Source organism: Branchiostoma floridae, chromosome 19 (genome assembly GCF_000003815.2).
Source record: "Branchiostoma floridae strain S238N-H82 chromosome 19, Bfl_VNyyK, whole genome shotgun sequence".
In the NCBI taxonomy this organism is placed as follows: Eukaryota; Metazoa; Chordata; class Leptocardii; order Amphioxiformes; family Branchiostomatidae; genus Branchiostoma; species Branchiostoma floridae.
In genome coordinates, this window is record NC_049997.1 from 6,843,426 (window position 1) to 6,863,352 (window position 19,927).

Consider the following 19,927-nt stretch of genomic DNA (forward strand, 5'->3'; position numbering starts at 1 on the left):
AGAGACTCTTAAATTAATGGGAACGACCAAATGAACGGACTGGAATCATGTAGCAGTTTCTCTCTGTCATCAGAGTCCTCCCCAGAGGATGGAATAACGGAGGCCCTCCACTATACTCCTAGCCAAGCTCCACTATACTCCGTTTGAAATTTAGTATGTTTCTTCCCTATTTTCTTGGTTAGTTTTGCTAAAATTAATGAAAATTCACAGATTTTTGTGTCAAGTGGCATCACTTTTCCGACCTGCATTGTCTGCAAAAACTTGTGAATGGGGGACGATCAAAACATTTTGCCACTTCACAACAAAGGAATCACAATAATATATCATACTTGTAGTATTTGACACCCTCTGTCGTTGAAAAATAAATCCATTTTCATGAAAGCGCAGCGCGTTGGTTCAGGTTATTTTTGCCAGCCCCTCCACTATACTAAAAAATTCTGGGGAGAACCCTGTGTCATGTATTTTGTATGTATGTAAAAATTGTGTATATAGACTTATAGGACTTTTAAGGACTCTAAACGATGTAACTGTATCTCTGTTATATACTTTGTCTGACCCTTGCCTCTTCCCTCATGACCTCAATGAAAAGCGGCCTGCAGGCCGATTTAAGCTTTCATGAATGTAGTGTTGAACTGACAAACCAAGGGAACGAGATTAGGTTACAAAGCCACACTCTACATCAATCATTCGGTGTTTTCCCTTGACAACCTTAACGTAATTGGGACATCCTTCCCTTTATCTAAGACCCATGCTAGATTAGGTTAGTTCTTCCATCAATCTATCGCTGGCAATAAACTGTTGGTCCTCTCTATTAGCCACAGGCGACAAACCGCCGAGTTTTCTCTAAATCTCTCTCACGGGGACTACCTCGCATCTCTTGCTAACGGAAACAAGTGAGAACAGTCTGCCAGAGCATATGGATGTAGTCTCCAAGCAGACCCTACGGTGCCTTAGAAATAGTATCAAAGCTGGCCAGGGACTTAGTATAGCCCGTTTGACTCCCTTAGCCGGCTATCTCCCTTTGGCCGGCTATTCTCCTTTGCCAGCTTTGATACTATCTCTAAGGCACCGTTGGGTCTGCTTGGAGACTATATGGATGTTGGAAATTCTCTTTCAGTCGAACGAGTACACATTCGGCTTGTTTTGCGCTAGTTCACTTTTATCTGCGGGGCAACGTATATCCGTTGTTATATCAAACTGAGATATTTCAAAAATATTGCATTCTGAAACCACCATCCGTTGACTTGATACCCCTTAAGCCTTTTAAGGCTTAAAATAAAAATACCCTTTCCCCCTAAACAACGGATATAGGTTACCCCCACGGATAAAAGTGAAGAAGCAACAAGAACTTGATGACCTACCACCCATGACCAAATCTCTCTCTTTCTTATAATCTCTGTATGCATGAAGCAAGACGATTTCCACTTTACGTAACATATTGCAATTTATTGCTGCTGGGGCATGGTGAGACGCAAACAAATTTTTCAGGCAGGAGAGTTCAAAACATTACTCAATGTTCGTTGCAGGTATGGAAAATGTATTTTCCAAACAGAGGTTGATGAGTTGCGGAGATCGCGAACATTTTTCCAAAGCAGTTAGAGACTACAGTGCATGGTGCTACCGCGAACTTAAAACCACCGCGAAAAGTCCCTTTTCCCGCTACCGCGAAATTAAATCCCCGCGAAATTAAACGCATTTACAGTAGTTGGAGTCGGAACTTTCACCGGTTCGCTCCCCTCACCTCTGCTTGGAGAACATGGAAAACGACCACCGTTACGAAACTCTTTGCCTAAGGGCTCAATGATATGCTTTCGTGTGTACAGATGCAGATGAAGTCTTATATATATATGCAGCAGTCACTTGTGAATTTTTTCCGTACTATCCATTACTGACCTTCCCATTAAAAGGCAACCTGTGGCCTTGGGTAATCTCCGTTGGCAATTTCCGAATATTGCAATTTCTTGCTGCAGTGTCATGGTGGGGCGTAAAGAATATTTTCAGGCGGGAGAGTTCAAAACGTTACTCAATGTTCGTTGCAGGTATGGAAAACGTATTTTCCAAGAAGAGGTTGCAATTGAGTTGCGGAGATATAGTAGTAGTCGGAATTTTTACCGGCTCGCTCCTCTCACCTCTGCATGGGGAATATGGAAAACGAAAAAATTCTTGTCCTAAGGGCTCAATGATATGCTTTCGTGTGTACAGATGCAGATGAAGACTAAATATAAGTTTTAGAAAAAACGTCTTGTAGTCACTTGGGAATTTTTGTCCGCTTTGTCCATTAAGACCTTCCCATTAAAAGGTAACCTGTGGCCTTGGGTAGCCTCCGTTGTAGTCTTCGAACGGGACCGGCTTTTATTTAAGGGGTGGAGGCAAAGTCACGATGGGGCAAAGTCCTTTCCACGGCAAACTGCCTTCCTCTGCAAAGTCCCTTTCTCCGGCATAAGATAACCTAGTCAACGTTGAAAATCGCGAACCAACCCCCCAACCTCAAACACACCCGTAAATATAAAACCAACGCCGTTCGAACACTGCAGCGAAGGCTAGGCCTTGGGTAGGTGTTTCGTTACCCCTAAATTGGCTTACAGCATGCACACTCCTAAATTGTGCCCACATATAGCGATAATAGAGAAGGACTGAGCCCAAACACGATTATAGCGTTTCCTGTCGACTCAGCCGGGCCACAAATTAAAGAGGATGGTTAGATCAATAAAGTAGGCGTGAAACTGCAAGAGCGGGGATGATCAATGAACTCACGCGTCCTCAAGAAGTGACAAAACATCCTTATTACTCATCTAGTGTTGTAACTGTTGTGTGATTTGGTCTGAATGTTTCGTAACTAGATCTATATATAAGTTGTTTATTTGCAAAATCATGCCCCATGGCTAATTGCACTATACAATCTCAAAGCAATAAACGGTGCATAACACTAGTTTTTAATGAACTATAAGGTACTATTTTAGTATTTTTAGGGTTTGTCTTGTTTGAAGGCAGTGGTTATGAACTGCCCCACGTTCTGGAAAATAAGACTTGTGTGATTTTAATAAAAACGTCGACTTTTGGCGATCTTCTAAATGGTAAAAGCTCCGCGAAATAGTGGCAACAGTTTGGAATAATCTGCTTCTTTCGGTCTCGTAGTGAGGACATTGACTGATTAGATGTATTTCATTTTCCACTGCGTTCATTGGGCAATATTTACACAGTCTCTGACGTTTTTTGATATTTTTTACACACGGGACCGCGAAGTGATTTGAACGCCGGTGAAGGAGGCTAAACTTACTAAAGGTGACCCAATGTCAACAGATACAGGAAACTTTGGCATATCAAAAAGAATAAGAAAGAAATTTTCAAATTTGCGCCCAAACCCCTAACCTCTGAGCACCGAACTACGCTCACTGTGGCAAGTCAGAAACATCGAGCTGCGGCAAGTTCAACTAATTGGCTCAATAAGCAAAACAGGGGTTACGAGGCTGCTCGGGAAATCGCGTGACATCCTGAAAAATAGTGAGATCGCGTGGCGTGATTGACAGCGCTTTGGGCTCAGGCCCAAGAGGTCCCAAGTTCAAAACCTGCCATGTAACTGATGTTGTGACCCTGGGAAAGGCGCTTTATACGACTTTCCTCACTTCACTCAGGTGGAAAATGAGTACTTAGCTATGGATTCCGACTTACTTCTATAAGATTTGTAAATTTTGTTTTTTAATTACAATTTCATTTGATCATTTATAATATAAGTTCTATTCCATTAGTATACTTCACATTATGATTTCAACTTATATTGTTTTTTTTTGTTCACTTTAATTATGTATAATTCAATTATTTCTGCGACTTAGTTCTGCAGGAGGCCCAAGAAAAGCCACATAGGCTTCTGCCCACCCCCGCATGTATTTCAATTATGTATTTGTTTTTAAGCCATGTTGTTATATGTGTTGTTATAAATAAAGAAAGAAATGATGAAGGAACAAAGGATAGGACCGTACCTCGGATAGGACGTTAAATGGAGCTCCTGTGTTTTAGGAGAGCCACGCCTTGATGATGTTAATGAACCCACCACACTCAAAAAGTGGGTGATACCCGGTGTGAGTGGATCCAACCATTACGGCTAATAAATGGGGTAGGGAGTTTGCCGAGCAGCCCTCGTTAGCCACTGCTACGCCTATTGGGTCTTTAGTCCTCACTCTTAAGGTGGTATCTCATTCCACTTGGGGAACCGGTGCGGCACTGCGGGGTTCAAAAGAACGAATACGAAGATAAAGAACGAATTTTCTTATGTTTTGTTGTCTTCTAAGTCATACATTTACATACCATGCAACATCTAAGTCATAAAAAATTCGGGGGGGGGGGTAAATAACACAAGTGTCACAGTGAATGAACCCTGTGGTGCCGCACCGGTGCCCCAAGTGCAATGAGAGTTCACCTTTAGTCAGAAACATTGAGCTTTGGCAATTTCGACTTGCTCAATAGGCATAACAGGGGTTACAAGGCAGTCCCTGAGCAGGCTTGTAATTAGTCTCCAAGCAGACCCTACGATGCCTTAGAGATAGTATCAAAGCTGGCAAGGGACTTAGTATATCCGGTGCCCGTTCGACTCCCTTTGGCCGGCTATACTCCTTTGCCAGCTTTGATACTATCTCTAAGGAATCGTAGGGTCTGCTTGGAGACTTACAAGGCTGCTCAGGAAATTCCACACAAGAAAATACGACCTGTAATGAGTAAATCCGAGTCATCGCAAAGGTTTTTACCAGCTTTATTTCATCAATAAACTTTTGGATTACCCGGTCAGAGTTTCATGTGCTTTGCACTTTTTTTCCAGTTCAACAGTTGTCGGAATACAGCATGACTCTTAAAAATGCTCTACACAAAGTACTTATATAATTACTACAAATATACACAGTGCTTAAATCAAAGAATAGCTTCATCATAACTGGTATCAACTTGACATGGCAAAGGAAACCTTTTAGACTTACTCAATAAAAAGATCTTACTTTAAGTATTACATGATACATTCTTGCACCATCCCATATCTTCTATTACATCGGCAGAATAAAATAAAATAAATTCAAAGCACATTTGTACTTGTAAATAAGGTAGATATAAAGTCGGTGTTAGCTTAGATAGGCAGTTATTTGCCCTTGACGACATTGGCTACAATGGGAGGCAAATACAACCCCAAAACCTAGGGCTGACAACTAGGACAAGTATTGGCTAACCCAGGATGGGTAGGTGCTCACCCAGGACAGAGTAATTAACCCAGGTCAAATACTGGCTATCCCAATACAGATATTGACTAACCCAGGACAGGTAGTAGCTAACCCAGGACAGAGCAACTAACCCAGTTCGAATACTGGCTATCCCAATACAGACATTGACTAACCCTGATCAGACAGTAGCTAACCCAAGGTCAAAGTATGGCTAACCCAAAACAGATATTGGTTCACCCAGGTCAGAAAGTAGCTAAGCCAGGACAGATATCAAATGGCTACCCAGATCAGGCAGTGTCTACATTGTATACATATGGAACAGGTTTGGCTGGACAGATTTTAACCCAGGACAAATATTGGCTAACCCAGGTCAGTTTGCTAACCAAGGACACTCTACTATTGACATGGCATTCTATGGAAGATGAACACAGTGTACAATCATGTATTACCAAAATAAATGTTAATGTGCATGTATTACTACAACTTTTCCTCAGTATTTTGTTTTCCTTTGTATCAAACTGGCAAAAATGATCTCTTACAGCATAATAAGCTAATACCTTCAATCTCCATTGATTTTAACTCTTTCAACAACACAATAATTGCAGAAAACGCTTTGCCTGTACAACTCTTCAAGTATTCCTGTACAAATTTCATTAAATCACGAATTTAAACTACTCCACATATTTTGGCATATGCACCAAGGCCCCTTCCTTCCAAATTAACATAAAATAAACACCAAGGATTCACTTTTTTGTGTGTTCTAGTGGTAATTTTCCTACCCCAGATGAAATGGTATCCCCCAAGCTGATACAAGTGAACATGACAAAATGGACTGTGCCATGCAGTAAGTAGGTAGGTTTTAAGTTTTGCAAAAATTTGGGACACCTATTGCTTGGATTTTAAATAGTCTAAATTCTGTTCAACATTTATGCTTTCTACAAGCAGTTTCTAGAAATGCTTTCCGTACCATTTTTTTCTTCATTTTTCCACATAGCAGAATACCTTGAGATGATGAAACTGTTTTTGTTTTTTCCTTTTTAGTTATGTTGACAATGAGAGCAGAAATATCTTTACTGCAAATCTTGAAACATTTGGGGTGGTTTTGTTTTACTGTTTTCACAACAATCTGTAAACCACATTGGCCTGAGTACCATCAGGATAGTAGTTTGGTCCTATGTTTGCTTCTTCTATCCGTCTTGGGAACTGTATATTGAATGAATGAAGACCTTTATTGTACATACATACCCACTGGGTATATTTTCAAATTGTTTGGTGGTGACATTAATGCGTTAATGAGCCAATTAAGGAGTGGGTGCTAGAGCACTCGTTTGATACAGCAATCAGTAAACCATTTCAAGTTTCTTGGGTAGTAGAATCAAACATAGGAGCAAACTACTACCCAAATAGGACCAATCAGTGTCCAAATTTGTCCAAATTCCAAAGTACCACAAAAAACGTGTTTTCCCTCCTACCAGGAAATAAAACCACCTCAAAAGAAATCAGATTTACATCTATTTCTCTCTATTTCTGTGCCCTGCCAATCAAATAAACTGAATCTAAAGTTGATTTAGTAGAAGTGTACAGGAAGTTGATTGAATGAGTGATTCAATAAACAGCAGATAAATAGAAAGGCTGCATGGTGTTGGGTAGATCTTCTTGCCATGGCGACGCTGGTCTCAAGAACCGTACTTGTCCTGAAGAAAAACGGATACAAAACAGTCAGACATGAACAACACAAACTGGTGTCATACTTAGGCTCGAAATACTTATTTCTGCATACTCTGGCGCAGGTAGCGTTGAAAATTACCTGCACCAGAAAAATTTTACCTGCACCACTCTGAATTTAGGAACCATTGCTATTTTTTTTCTTTCACATGATCATAGCCTGCTCATCACATGATCATCACGTGATCAGAACCTGCTTGTCTCATGATCATCACATGACTATCACATGATCAGAGCCTGTTTCCCACCTGTATGGTATTAACAACACCGTTGACTAGGGTGGCAATTCTGGCCGAATAATGTTACTATCACATGATCATCACAATTAATCACATGATCAGAGCCTGCTTGTCACATGATCATCACATGATCAGATCCTGTTCATCACATGATGATCACATGATCAGAGCCTTCTCATCTCATGATCATCACGCGATCCTAGCCTGTTCCTCACCTGTATGGTATTAACGACACCATTGACTAGAGTGGCAATTCTGGCAGCAGTTGACTTCACCCCCTCCTTGAGTTGGGATCATAATATTACTATCACATGATCATCACATGATCAGAGCCTTCTCATCACATGATCATCACATGACTATCCCATGATCAGAGCCTGTTTGTCTCATGATCAGTCCTCACCTGTATGGTATTAACGACACCGTTGACTAGAGTGGCCATTCTGGCGGCAGTTGACTTCACCCCTCGAGTTGGGATCACAATGTTACTACATGTATCACATGATCAGAGCCTGCCATCACATGATCATCACATGACCAGACCATGTTCCTCACCTGTATGGTATTAACGACACCGTTGACTAGAGTGGCCATTCTGGCGGCGGTGGATTTCACCCCCTCCTTGAGTTGGGACAGGTCTGGGCCGGCCATGTCTGCGGCGCTCCGTGACGACTGTCGTGGCCTGTCCTCACCAAACAGGTCTGCGCTGGAGATGGACTGATTCCCGCTGAACCGGTCCAATCGCTGCTGAACCTCAAACTGAAATGAGGAAAAGCATGAATCACTACAGGCCAGTAGAAACAGTCTCCTGGCTCCCGGGATTTGATTCCAAACCCGACAGCTTACTAACCCAACCCCAACACCGCGACGCTATGTTTGACTGTAGACTATAAACTCTTCTCTACTTTGCTCTTGTTATTTTCTTCAGCCGGTAAGCGCCTACCCATATAAATTGTTCATTGTCTAATCGGTCCAAGATCTGGTCCACTAATTCTTTTCAGGTTTTTTCTTTTGTACCGGTCAGACAAGAAAAAACGGTTTTGTACCAGTACAGCCCTAAGTCAATTGCTCTATCACATTACAAATAATCGGCACTTTTTGACAACAAAGAGACAAGAGCCTACCTCTGGTTTCTCCCTCCCGAAGAACTGGTCTGAAGAGATGCTCTTGGCATTGGCAAACTTGGTCTGTGCCGCGTCAGTCTCGGAGTAGGACATTCCGACTGGCTCCTTCCTTCGGCTGGTCCTGGGAGGAAAATTTTTAAAATCAGAATAAGTAATCAATTCACAGGATACATCAATGAAGCTTAGACATCCAGGTGACAAGATATGTCAAATAGCGGTTACTGAAGCAACTGGATATGATTTAGGAAATGGTCAGACAAAAACAATATTCAGATCCCAAATGGTTCAACTGTGTATTTCTTTGCAATATACATAATGCAAAATGCTTCAGCATTTGATATCCAATATAATAGGCACTTGTGAGGCCCACTTTCCACAGAAGCAAATTAAAAAGGCACAATAAGCATGCAATATCTCTGTTCCTTTACAATGCATGTACATGTCTATCTGTGTATTGCTCAGCTCAATGTGCAAATCTTGGTGTGCACACCCCTACAGCCTGTCTTGTACACACCTCCCTCCACCACTACATGCAGTGCATTACTTAAGCCCTTGTCACACAGTATTTGTGGATTGCCAGAACGTTGCCTGGCTGACAGAGGGTCACTCAGATTTTTTTTCTGAGAATCTACCACATACAATGTATGTAGACATTGACTGTTCCCTAAAAATTGCGCAAGAGAACACCAGGTCACCATGTATTACTTCCAGAAACATCATTAAGACCTGGCAAACTCGTCAGCTGATCAATTTTGCACTGTGTGACAGGGGCTTTATACCCAGCACCTCTGCGTTTTTGCAGGCTTTTTTGTGTATGGAGTGGTACCTTTCATCCAGTTCGGATTGCCACTCTTCTTGTGTCATGTCTTCTCTAGAATAGGTGGGTGATTGGTAGATGTAAGTCTTACAACTTGTATGTAGTTGTAGAACAGGGCTGTCTCAAGGTGAAAATTATTTTCTGCCCCACTGTTTTGGCAGCACACATGATCATTTTTGTTTGTAAATCTGACATTATTTCGTTACACCAGTCATGAAGCTCAGATTTTTTGAGGATCAATTGTTTTCTGTTCCAACCAGCAATTTATTAGCCCCAAAATGGACGGAGGGGTCCTAGAGACAGCTCTGGTGTAGTATCTTATTTCTAAGAGTACTAGATTTACTCTACATGTGTTTTGTGTACGGTTTTGCATTACTCTCTAGCTGTAAGTGCAAGTCTAATTTTTTTTTCACAATCACATGGTTATCACATAATTTTTACAGTTATCACAATGATTTTCACATTGTTGGTATTACATGGTTATTACATGATTTTCAATTATCACATGATTTTTACATGGTTATCGATATCAATGGGAACTTTCAAAAGGTCTAAGGTCATAATTAGGCTTTTCTGTCAAGTTGAATCATTAACTTTATGCAGTCCTTCATAGAAAGAACCAAGGAAAAAAAATTCTAAGCTGTTTGTATCTAATGGTTTATCATAAGACAATAAGACTTAAGACATCATGAATGGAAAAATTATACCAACCTTTCCCTGGATGGGGCAAAGTCATCTTCCCTCTTCCTGTCTATCTTCTCCCACTTCAAATCACCCAGTCCGTCATCGCCATAGTTACCTCTGTCCCGGCCGCGGTCTCGGAACGGGTTGTCATTATATCTGTGGTGTTGAAGAAACTCTGGTGAGATACCATTCTAGTCGTTCTGGCCACTTTGTCAAAAACGTACTTGTCTAAGTAAGAAATAGCTGCTAAGCTAGACAGGGAAATTTCGAAAAAGCCATCATAACCCCTTCTCTACCCCTTTTTGGCGCTGTTTATGTTTAATGATGCTTTTCTTACATACAAATGAATGAAATAAGACTCTTTGAATGAAAATTGCACACTATGAAAGAAAGAAAGATTTTATTGTTACTCACTTAGGGGGTCCGGAAGTGTAGCTGGATGCAAAGTCGTCGAAACTGTCAAAGTCGTCACGATCACGTTCCTTTCGTGAGGACGACACGGGCGTGACCTGGTCAATCACCTTCATCTCTTGGACCGAGTGGGACACGCCACTGGAGGAAATCACATGATCATCACATGATCAGGGCATGAGCATCACATGGTCAGGGCATGAGCATCACATGGTCAGGGCATGTATGAGCATAATGCCATCACATTACATTCTGTTCTTTTCAGAGCCTGACTCACAGCCACTATATATACCTTGAGGAGGATTTGCTAAACCAGCCTGAGGTTTCTACTTTTGTGGGTGTGGCCAATAACCAGCGGTCAGCCAATCAGAGAACTGTCTAAATGATTTCTTTAGGTAAAACTGATTATCTGATTGGGTAACAGCTGGATAGAGTTCACAATCACAAAAAAGTTCCTTTATTTACTTCAGAGCAATTTGTTACAAACAATCACTGCATGGCTAATATTTGGGACAATTACACCAAAAAGCAGTTCCTCAAACAACTGGATATGATTATGGAAATGGTCAGACATTTCGTCAGTGACACTGAATTTGGGACAATTGTTTTTGGAACTGCAAACTGTTTCTACTCTACAAAATACTAAGGAATGACATAATCATCACAAGTTTTATATCATAATCTAATCAGGCACTCACCTCCTGGTCCCAGCTATCCCCATCCCTAGTCTCCGGCCTTCAGGTATAAGATGGCATATCTACACTAACACCTAGAGTAGACCCTCAATTTCAACAGACAACCTGCACTAGAAATAAGTGTGGTTTATCCATCACCTATCACAAAGAAGAAGAAGAAGAGTGCTCACCTCCTGGTCCCAGCCATCCCCATCCCTAGTCTCTCGGCCTTCAGGGATAAGGTGGCATACCAGGTATCTACACCAACACTTACAGTAGACCCCCAATTTCAACAGACAACCTTCTGTACCAGCAATACTAATAAGTGTGGCAGATCCATCAACTGACACAAGGAAGAAGAAGAAGAGGGCTCACCTCCTAGTCCCAGCTATCCCCATCCCTAGTCTCTCGGCCTGCTTTGCCTTGCGGGGGTCCGATGCCTTCAGCTTTTCCTCCTGCTGTTTCATGTTCTTACTCATGTTCATGTCTTGGTAGGCTAGGCGCATGGACTGGACCCTAATGTCATAGAAGAAGCAGAAATAGTGTTAAAGTTAGAATATTAGACACCAAGCAAGATTCAGAACTTAAACAGTGTCTCCTTCTGCTGTTTCATGTTCTTACTCATGTTCATGTCAGGGTTCTAGCTAGTGCATTTTAGCGTAGTGGGCCACTACGCTAAAATTTTTGACCACTACGCTAAAATAAGGGCCACTACGCTAATTTTTAACTAGTGTAGTGGTGCTTTGCTATCATTTGCTTGTTCAACAATGTCTAATCAATGTCTGAACAATGAAAAATGATGATATGCCACTCACAACTGACCCCAAAATCCTTCAAATTACATGTGATGTTAACAGAGTGCCAACTTTTAACTCTACATTTTCAAAATGACCCCCTTCCACACCAATCTCCTGATTGGTCGCTTCACTACCATGCCATTCCCACTACGCTAAAATAAAATCCTGGCTAGAACCCTGCATGTCTTGGTAGGCCAGGCGCATGGACTGGACCCTAAAATCACAGGAGAAGCAGTTAGATAAACTCTACCTTTCAGAAATCGTCTTTAAATACAACACAGGGTATTTGGTATCACCCGAGGTATGGCCTGACCGCGGGTAGCATCGCTAGAGTTCCAACCTACAGGAGGTCATGTCAGGCCAACTCGAGGAAACTTAACTTTATTGCAAAGAAGAGCATAAGACGCGACATCAATGCACATGGCTTCAACAACTTATTTCGTTGAATCAAACAAAAGTTAAACAGCTGTTTCAATTTTCAACAGCAGCGCACGCAAGCAGGTTACAATCATTTGAATTGAAGTATGGAGCCCTGGGTCATACTGTAAAATATAGACTGTTTGAAACACCGATATTGGGATTTTATAGATATGGTTTATCCCACAATAGAAAATATCAAAGATTTGATACTTACATGGGGGTCTCTTTGCTCTCTTCTTTCTTGACCTGAGCATCCATCTCAGCTTTGAGCTTGTCCTGCTCCAAGGCTTGTTTCTCGATCGACTTGAAGTCCTTCTTGACTTTCTGTGCACCCAGTCCTCCCTTCTTAGCTCCCAACTGGATAAAAACAACATCATCTTTGTTATCTATGAAAAGTACACAACACAACTAGTACTATGCTTTTTTAAAGAGTAACCAACTGTCCATATCATAACATCAAAAAGAATCCAGCTGGTCCACTGGTGCACTACTCTTCCATAGACCATTCATTATTGATTCATTATGCTATTTATTGATTCCAATTGATTTTGCATTGTGCCAAGTCTCGCAGTCTTTAAGGTAGCAGAACACAGTATTAGTGGGCGAACCCCGGGGTGTATGACGCGGGTACATAAAATAGTACGGATAAACTTGTTGAAGGAGAGGTAAAAAGCCTTATTTGAGGGGCAGCCAGATATAACCTGTGCTACGTGGTCACGGAAGGTGTCGACTCTGAGACTGCATGGTTTGGATTGTGAAAGTTTTCTATTTTGTGTATAAATGCGCCCCATTACGCAACTGCCTTTCTAGCGTGAGCCGGCTGCAGTTCTGTGATCTCCGCAGAGGGGCATTTCAAAGAGGGCGTGAGAAGACGATACGCCGACAGTATTTTTTTGTTTTTTAATATATTGTGGCTTGTACCTTCAACTCAAACATATCCAATTTTGGTATTCCAAAAGTGCTCCCTACTATATTTTTCATTGCGTCGAAGCTAGTCACCTTGAGGCCCTTAACTATAGAAATCCCCATAGGCCGAAAACTGTGTTCTGCTACCTTCAATGTGTATTGTACACAACATCAGCAGGGTGCTGCCTTAATCATAAAAGATTTTACATACCCCAGATTTTGTTTTCTTGGCACTGGCTGGTTTCCTGGTGCCTATAGTGGGCTTGTGACTTTCTGAAGAGGGGAGAAAATAAAGGACTTAGTAAAGTATTTTCAAAACTAAATCATTGTAAAACATTTCTTTTGCAAAGCCATTCAGATGCTTGACAGAGCAAAGCTCATGAGGAGATTTGCAGCTCTATAGTGCACATTTTCTCATCAAGGGTAGTTAGAGCTACATGCAAGCAAGAATGATAGCATGGAAAAAGCACAAACTTAGTGTCTGAAAAAGAGAAAAACTGATCAGCAAATACTTCAAACCACTGGAACAAGAAAAATTTTAATCAGGCTTGCAATTGTTGGCACAAACCAATGCGAATAACGTTCTGAAAGAAACAGATTTGGCAAGCCAATAAAACAGTGGTTTATTTCAGCTCTCCAAATGCACTAGTACTGGGTTGTCCCTTAAAAGTACAGGGACAGTACATTTTTAATAGCAGGGATGGAGAGCAGTGTTAGTAAAGTATGATGCTGAAACTGCAAAACGAAATGTGAAAGGTGGATAGAAGCTAGAACAACAGTATCAATAGGCCAACATGAACACAAAAACAGATGCATACTGAGCAAAAAGTGTATACAATACTACAAACATTCTTTGGCTACATCCAGAACAGGTGGAGAAAAAATAAACAAAATAATCAGTTCCACCAGCAAGCAATACTTAAACATCTACAAACCACCCGACCCCCTCCAATGAAACCATTGCTTTGAAATATGATCACAAAGGAATCAAAACACGTTCTATCTCAACATCTGTGGTCCCATCTGATATATACTTGAGAGAAGCAAAAACAGTTTCTTTCCATAATTTGCATCAAACTGCATATAGACAGTTCCTTTTCGGTTTAAGTCTTTTGAAACTTTCTGCTTCTCCAACTCAAAGTTTAAGAGTTGAGATATGTAAAGGATTTTTAGACATCAAGGTAATCAAATACAGAATACACAGTCACTGACAAAAGATAGCGCTGAATCGTTTGACCATGTACAAAATGTATCCAGTTTCTTGCACATAAAAGCAAAGACGGGAACAATAGGGGGGAGGGTAGGTAGGGGGGTTTGCAGACATGCACTATTCAGGGTTCTAGCCAGGATTCTATTTTAGCGTAGGGGTAATGGTAAGGTAGCCAACAACCAATTAGACGGATGGTGTGGAAGGGGGGTCTTGGCCCTTCCACGGTGAGATTTTGAAAATGTAGAGTAAAAGTTTAAAACGTTGGCATGATAAGGGTACCAGTGAGGGGACTTACTGTAACTCTGTTGACATCACATGCAATTTGAAGGACTTTTGGTCAGTTTGGAGGGGCATATCATCATTTTTCATACATTATACTTGATTAGACATTTCAACAAGTAAATGATAGCAAAGTACAACTACGCTAGTTGAAAATTAGCGCAGTGGTCCTCATTTAAGCATGGTGGTTGCAAATTATAGCGTAGTGGCCCGTTACGCTAAAATGCACTAGCAAGAACCCTGCTATTCACACGGCTCACGGTGCGACCTGAGGCTAGCCTGTGTCCTGACAGCAGGGCTGCCTCTGGAGTTGGTGTCAGAGCTGCTAGAGGGCGCACATAAATGGTAACAGTGAGTGGAGGACTGAACCAAAAGCACAAACCTGCTGCAAAGCAATTCAGACTTGTAAGCAGGGCTGTATCCAGCTTTTAATTTTTTTTCTGTCCCACATATTGTAAAGGATGTTGTTGCTTTTTGTTGTTAATCTGTCATTTAAGCTTCGAAAATACATTTTAATCAATTTCGTGTCATATTTTTGGACAGACAGGATAAATTTTTTCTATTCCAACATGCAAATTTCCATTCCAGGTTGGAGGAATAGGTCTCAAAGACAACCCTGTAGGATGCAGGGCTGTATCCAGCTTTTAATTTGAATTTTCCTGTCCCACTCTTTGCTAGGGAAGATGTGGAGTTTCTCTATAGCATGCCTTGGAAGGCAATAACCATGAATAAATGTGTGGAGCATTGCAAAGGAAAGGGACATATGATTGGAATTTGGAAGCCTGTTAATTTTCAACACTAAATCAGTTACTTATGAAATATACTTTCTGTTGTGAAGTCAAGATTATTGGACGAATGAGGTGAACTTTCTCATCCCAAGAAGCAAATTTCTAGTGTCCCGGCATGTCCTGGAGACAGCCCTGTCTGCATGTAAGACGACAGTAATTCACAGACACAAATGTGCAAAAAGAAGCAAATCTTCACACTGACACAGTTTCTATCAGTCTGTAAAAAAATACATTGTATTCCTTTAAAACATAACACAGCTGTTTGTAACTAACCTGCAGTCAGCTTGGCTGCTGTAGGGGACATGCTCAGGGCTGCATGGACATCTGGTGCCCGTCCGTCCGCATCTTCTGCTTGTCCAAGAAAGACTATGGTTAGTGTGTTAATATACTAATTTCAAGTGTTGTAACAAATGATTGCTGAAGTTACATTTCTTGGCACAGTGAAAGATTATGCGCTCATCACAAAATGAATCGTCTTTCATTATGTTACTGCAGTTGTTTCATCCATGAACTCAAAAACAACGCGAACCCTCGACTTAACTTGGGTGCCATCCTCTGCAGTAACCATTGGCTCAATCTTTTTGCCGACAAACATGGCTCCAAGACCATGTTTAGCCAGGGAAAAGATTTAGCCAGTGGTTACTACAGAGGATGGTAGCCAGCAGGGTTGTTATAAATCCACTAGCCCGATTGTCCTGGGCAAATGAAAGTAGTTCAGGCAAGTGAATTTTCTATGTACTTGCCTGATAGGACAAGTGAATTTTAGAAAACTTGTCCATCCCTGCCCAGGCTAACCATGAAAACATTTGGACAAGTGAGCAGTCATTACCTGATTCTTCTGCCTTCTTCCCATTGGTTGGCATCTGTATCGGAGTGGACAGGGCCGACCCAACCAGACTGGGGGCGGCGGGCGAGACGGGCGCCACTTTTGTCCCGTTCACGTGCTCGTCAAAAAAGTCGACCTCCTTGTGTTCAGGCGAGGTGGGCTCGTGCATGTGCCCGTGTGTGTCAATGTGGAGCTGTGGGGGACAGTTTGGTCAGACAAACAATGATTATTTTATGTCGATGTAGGTTAGACAAAACACATCCAGGTAATAAGATACACCAAAAAGTAGTAACTCAAGCAACTGGATATGGTTTTGGAAATGGTCAGACATTTCGGATAGAATCCACTATCCTTCGTCAGTGACATTGAAACGTCTGACCGTTTCCAAAACCATATCCAGTTGCTTGAGTAACTACTTTTTGGTGAATGATTATTGTACGTAATTATTGTCATTTCAATAAACATTTTGTGATAAAATGTAGTTTAGATGGGAAAGAGGTTGATCCTTGTGTTCAGGCGAAGTGCCCTGTGTCAATGTGGAGCTGTGGGGGACAGTTTGGTTGATCAATACGTAAATATTATAATTTCTACTCCTCTCGCCAATCTACCGAGTGACTGTCCAGTAGGTTCATGCTGGTTAAGTCACACGCCTTTATTCTTCCTGACACAAGATTTCTTTGGTCTACCATGGCCTGACTGCAATTTATCAGAATTAGGATTGTGCCAGTATTACAAGTATATCTATAAAATTTCTTACGACAAAAAAAAATCAAGGTATCACAACTTACATAATGTAGGTGTTGAGTCATTTCAACTTGAGAAGGATCAGAGTACTGATCGAAAGCTTGTTGGTAAGCACTTTATTTTGTGCATGGATATCTTAAAACTGTAACATAAGGTATCACACCTGTGTTCCATATTTCCTCATGGCGGCAGAAGCCAAGCCGTGTAACTTGTCCTTGTACAAGGTCGCGGCACGACTGTTGTACTTCATCTTGGCGTCGTTAGTCGTGCAGCCGTGTTGGCGAAAAAACTGCTCCTGTAAGTGTAAACATGATGTAAGAACGGTGAGGAAAGAACACTGTTACAGTAGATCTTTATTCTCGTACAGATACAAAAAACTTTGGAAACAAGAAAGACTTGCTAGAGTCTTAGAGAAACAAGAATAAGAGGAAGTACTGTAAATAGAACAAATAAAGATGTAATGTTCGCAATGGTTTTATTTTCACAGTGACTGCTTCACTGCAAACTTAAAACCGCCACCAAAATTTTTGGTCTATAGTCTACTGGCCTTCCCCCTTGTCTAAGCACTACTGTACATCAGTATTGTCATGTATGTATTAGAGCACTATGTACCTAGCTTTTCAAACTGGCTGTCCTAAATAATGGCATCATCATTATCATTGGTTGGCATCGGTATTACAATCATGTGACTTAGTTGTATTGTTTTATATACAAACTTAAAACTGCTGCATACACTCCATTTTCCCACTACTGCAGATTTTAATCCCTGCAAACTTAAAGCCTTTTAGTTTACACTTATACATATAGCCGGCTGTACTTACAGCATGGGCATTCCCGCCCGCCTGCATACAGCGCAGCTGGTGCCATGTCCAGTTTGTGTCCAGCTGAGTGGACCTGTGTGGGAGATAACACTGTCAATTACAAATGTAGTGATACAAGTATATACTTAACTAGCAGAACTTAAGTCTTAAAATTCATGATTGCAATGAAATGGACAATACTTTGGCAAGTAGACTCAAATTACTGCTGATGTAAAGTAGTCTTTACTTGTCGTTTGGCAATTGTTTGACAAAAGTCCAAGGAGGTAGTGTAATCCATATTACTTCAAAGTATTAGCAGTTACATTTTACAAGCTATCACATGTTATGATTATTGGTTGTACTTTTATTAAGTTGATTTTTAAAACAAACAAAAAGTGAAAATGAAAATGTTTAGTTTCAAACTTTTTGACAAAGACATTTGCCATATGAATCACTGTTGGAAGGGTGTGGTCTGACTGATGAAGTGTTACAGTCAGCATTTGACCTTTGCAGAAAGACTACATGTACATTGTTTCTCCTCTACATAAACATGAATTTTCTTTTTCTTAGACTAATAGTTTTGGGCATACAGTTCATATGTGAGAACTGTGCAGTCATTAATTGAAGTAAATTGAACTTAATTTGTTTCTTATGTTCTTGAAAAAAGCCCCATCCACTCCAGGAAACCACACCATTCTGTTAGACATTCTGTCAATACTAGACTTATGCCTGTGTCAATGGGAAAAATTATCTAAGCAGCCACCACAATGTGGTCATATTCTGTGGCCCGGGGTCCTTATGTACAGGTGGTGACTTGTATGTTTGACAGTCATGCTGTGTATTTAGCATGACTTTTGTACCATCAAATTGGACAACAAATCCTGAACACTCTTTGTATAATTGGATTACAAGATGACGTCAAATGACTAACAACACAACCAGACTATGTTAACCCACCTGACAAAGGACAGATGCACACCCAGCGAGCGGTGAGTCGCTGAGCAGTCAATGCACAGGAAGACCCCATAGGTCACGGAACTCCATGTCGGGTTATTGGCTTGACAATCAAAACATATCTGGACAACAACAAAAAATACACAGCCATGTGGATTACCTCTTAATAAAGTTCACATATACATGTAGAATGGACATGTACATTCATGATGTATCATTATATGAAATACTATTATTACTATTATTTATCTATTTAGATAGGACTTCTCTTCACATTTGCACAAAAGAGCAACAACTTCAGAAGTCAGCATATACCCTACCTATGATTCTATTAAACAAAGATTGTAAAGATATGAACTGGCATTTGTGGTTGTATTGTCCTGAAATGGACTTCGAACTTCGAAATGGACTGACTACAAAAACATATGTTTGTAAATAGTACTTTGAAACTGATTTTAAACACTAGAACTTTTAAAGCAAAACAGAACAATATAACTAATACTAATAGTTTGTGAGATAATTCAAATGAGATCAAGAAAGAAGCTATACATATGTACGAGCGCTTGAATGGATGGATAATGTAGACAGCCATTCATATTGTATAAGGTGCGAAATTTCGCAACTCGAACTAGACCTCATTATAATAATAAAGTCCATTGTACGCTCTTTGGCTTCTGTGACTTCAACGACAGCTATTTTTGGCTTGTTTCGACCAATATCATGTGTTCTACCTTTTGAGTAAATTCAGGGAAATCTTCAGACAAAAGAACAGGACTAGGATAAAAGATTTACCTAAACTACGTCACGAATTTTGTCTATCAAACCCGGACCATACCGGCTTTTTTCTCATCCCTCGACCAGGTATCTGTGAAAAATGGCGTATATACGCCATTGCTCTGCGACTGACCAAATAACAAGCACGTTGTTTGTATCCCCAAGTCTTCCTCAAATTTACGGACGGTAGAGTCAAACAAATCTTACCTTATTTGTCGGGATAGACCGAAGTTTCTTGAAGATTGCGGCGATGTCTTGCTTGGTAGGGTCGGCCATCTTGGAACTATGCTACGTCACCAAATTTACAGGAAGTGACCAGACGGTCAAAGTTTTCCACCCCTTCGACAAAAGAAGTCAACACTGTAGGTAACTCGTAACGCAATTATACGATTAAACTGCCTTACGGTAACATTTTCGCTGGTTTTACCGCGTTTTTCAGTATTTTTGGGCTGTCTTCTTGAGGTCAATGACCTGATATTACGTACGGTGTGCGCTCATTGGCTACTTTTTGCCGCAAATGAAATACAGGAAATGGATAGATTTTACGACAGTGATAA

The 19,927-nt window shown here is 40.9% G+C and overlaps 1 protein-coding gene across 1 annotated transcript; it reads right to left on the reverse strand.

Annotated features, from left to right (window-relative positions):
• Nucleotides 1-6,086: 6,086 nt before the first annotated feature.
• On the reverse strand, nt 6,087-19,833 carry LOC118407142 (ADP-ribosylation factor GTPase-activating protein 2-like). Its single transcript, XM_035807561.1, has 16 exons — nt 19,578-19,833; nt 18,600-18,718; nt 17,664-17,736; nt 17,006-17,137; nt 16,033-16,291; nt 15,546-15,620; nt 14,753-14,809; nt 13,207-13,268; nt 12,304-12,446; nt 11,248-11,388; nt 10,202-10,339; nt 9,815-9,943; nt 9,113-9,157; nt 8,287-8,407; nt 7,718-7,921; nt 6,087-6,892 (listed from the first exon to the last, which is right to left on the reverse strand). The coding sequence occupies exons 1-16, from the start codon at nt 19,644-19,646 to the stop codon at nt 6,875-6,877; spliced, it is 1,785 nt and encodes a 594-aa protein (XP_035663454.1). The 5' UTR covers nt 19,647-19,833; the 3' UTR covers nt 6,087-6,874.
• Between the last annotated feature and the right edge of the window lie 94 nt (nt 19,834-19,927).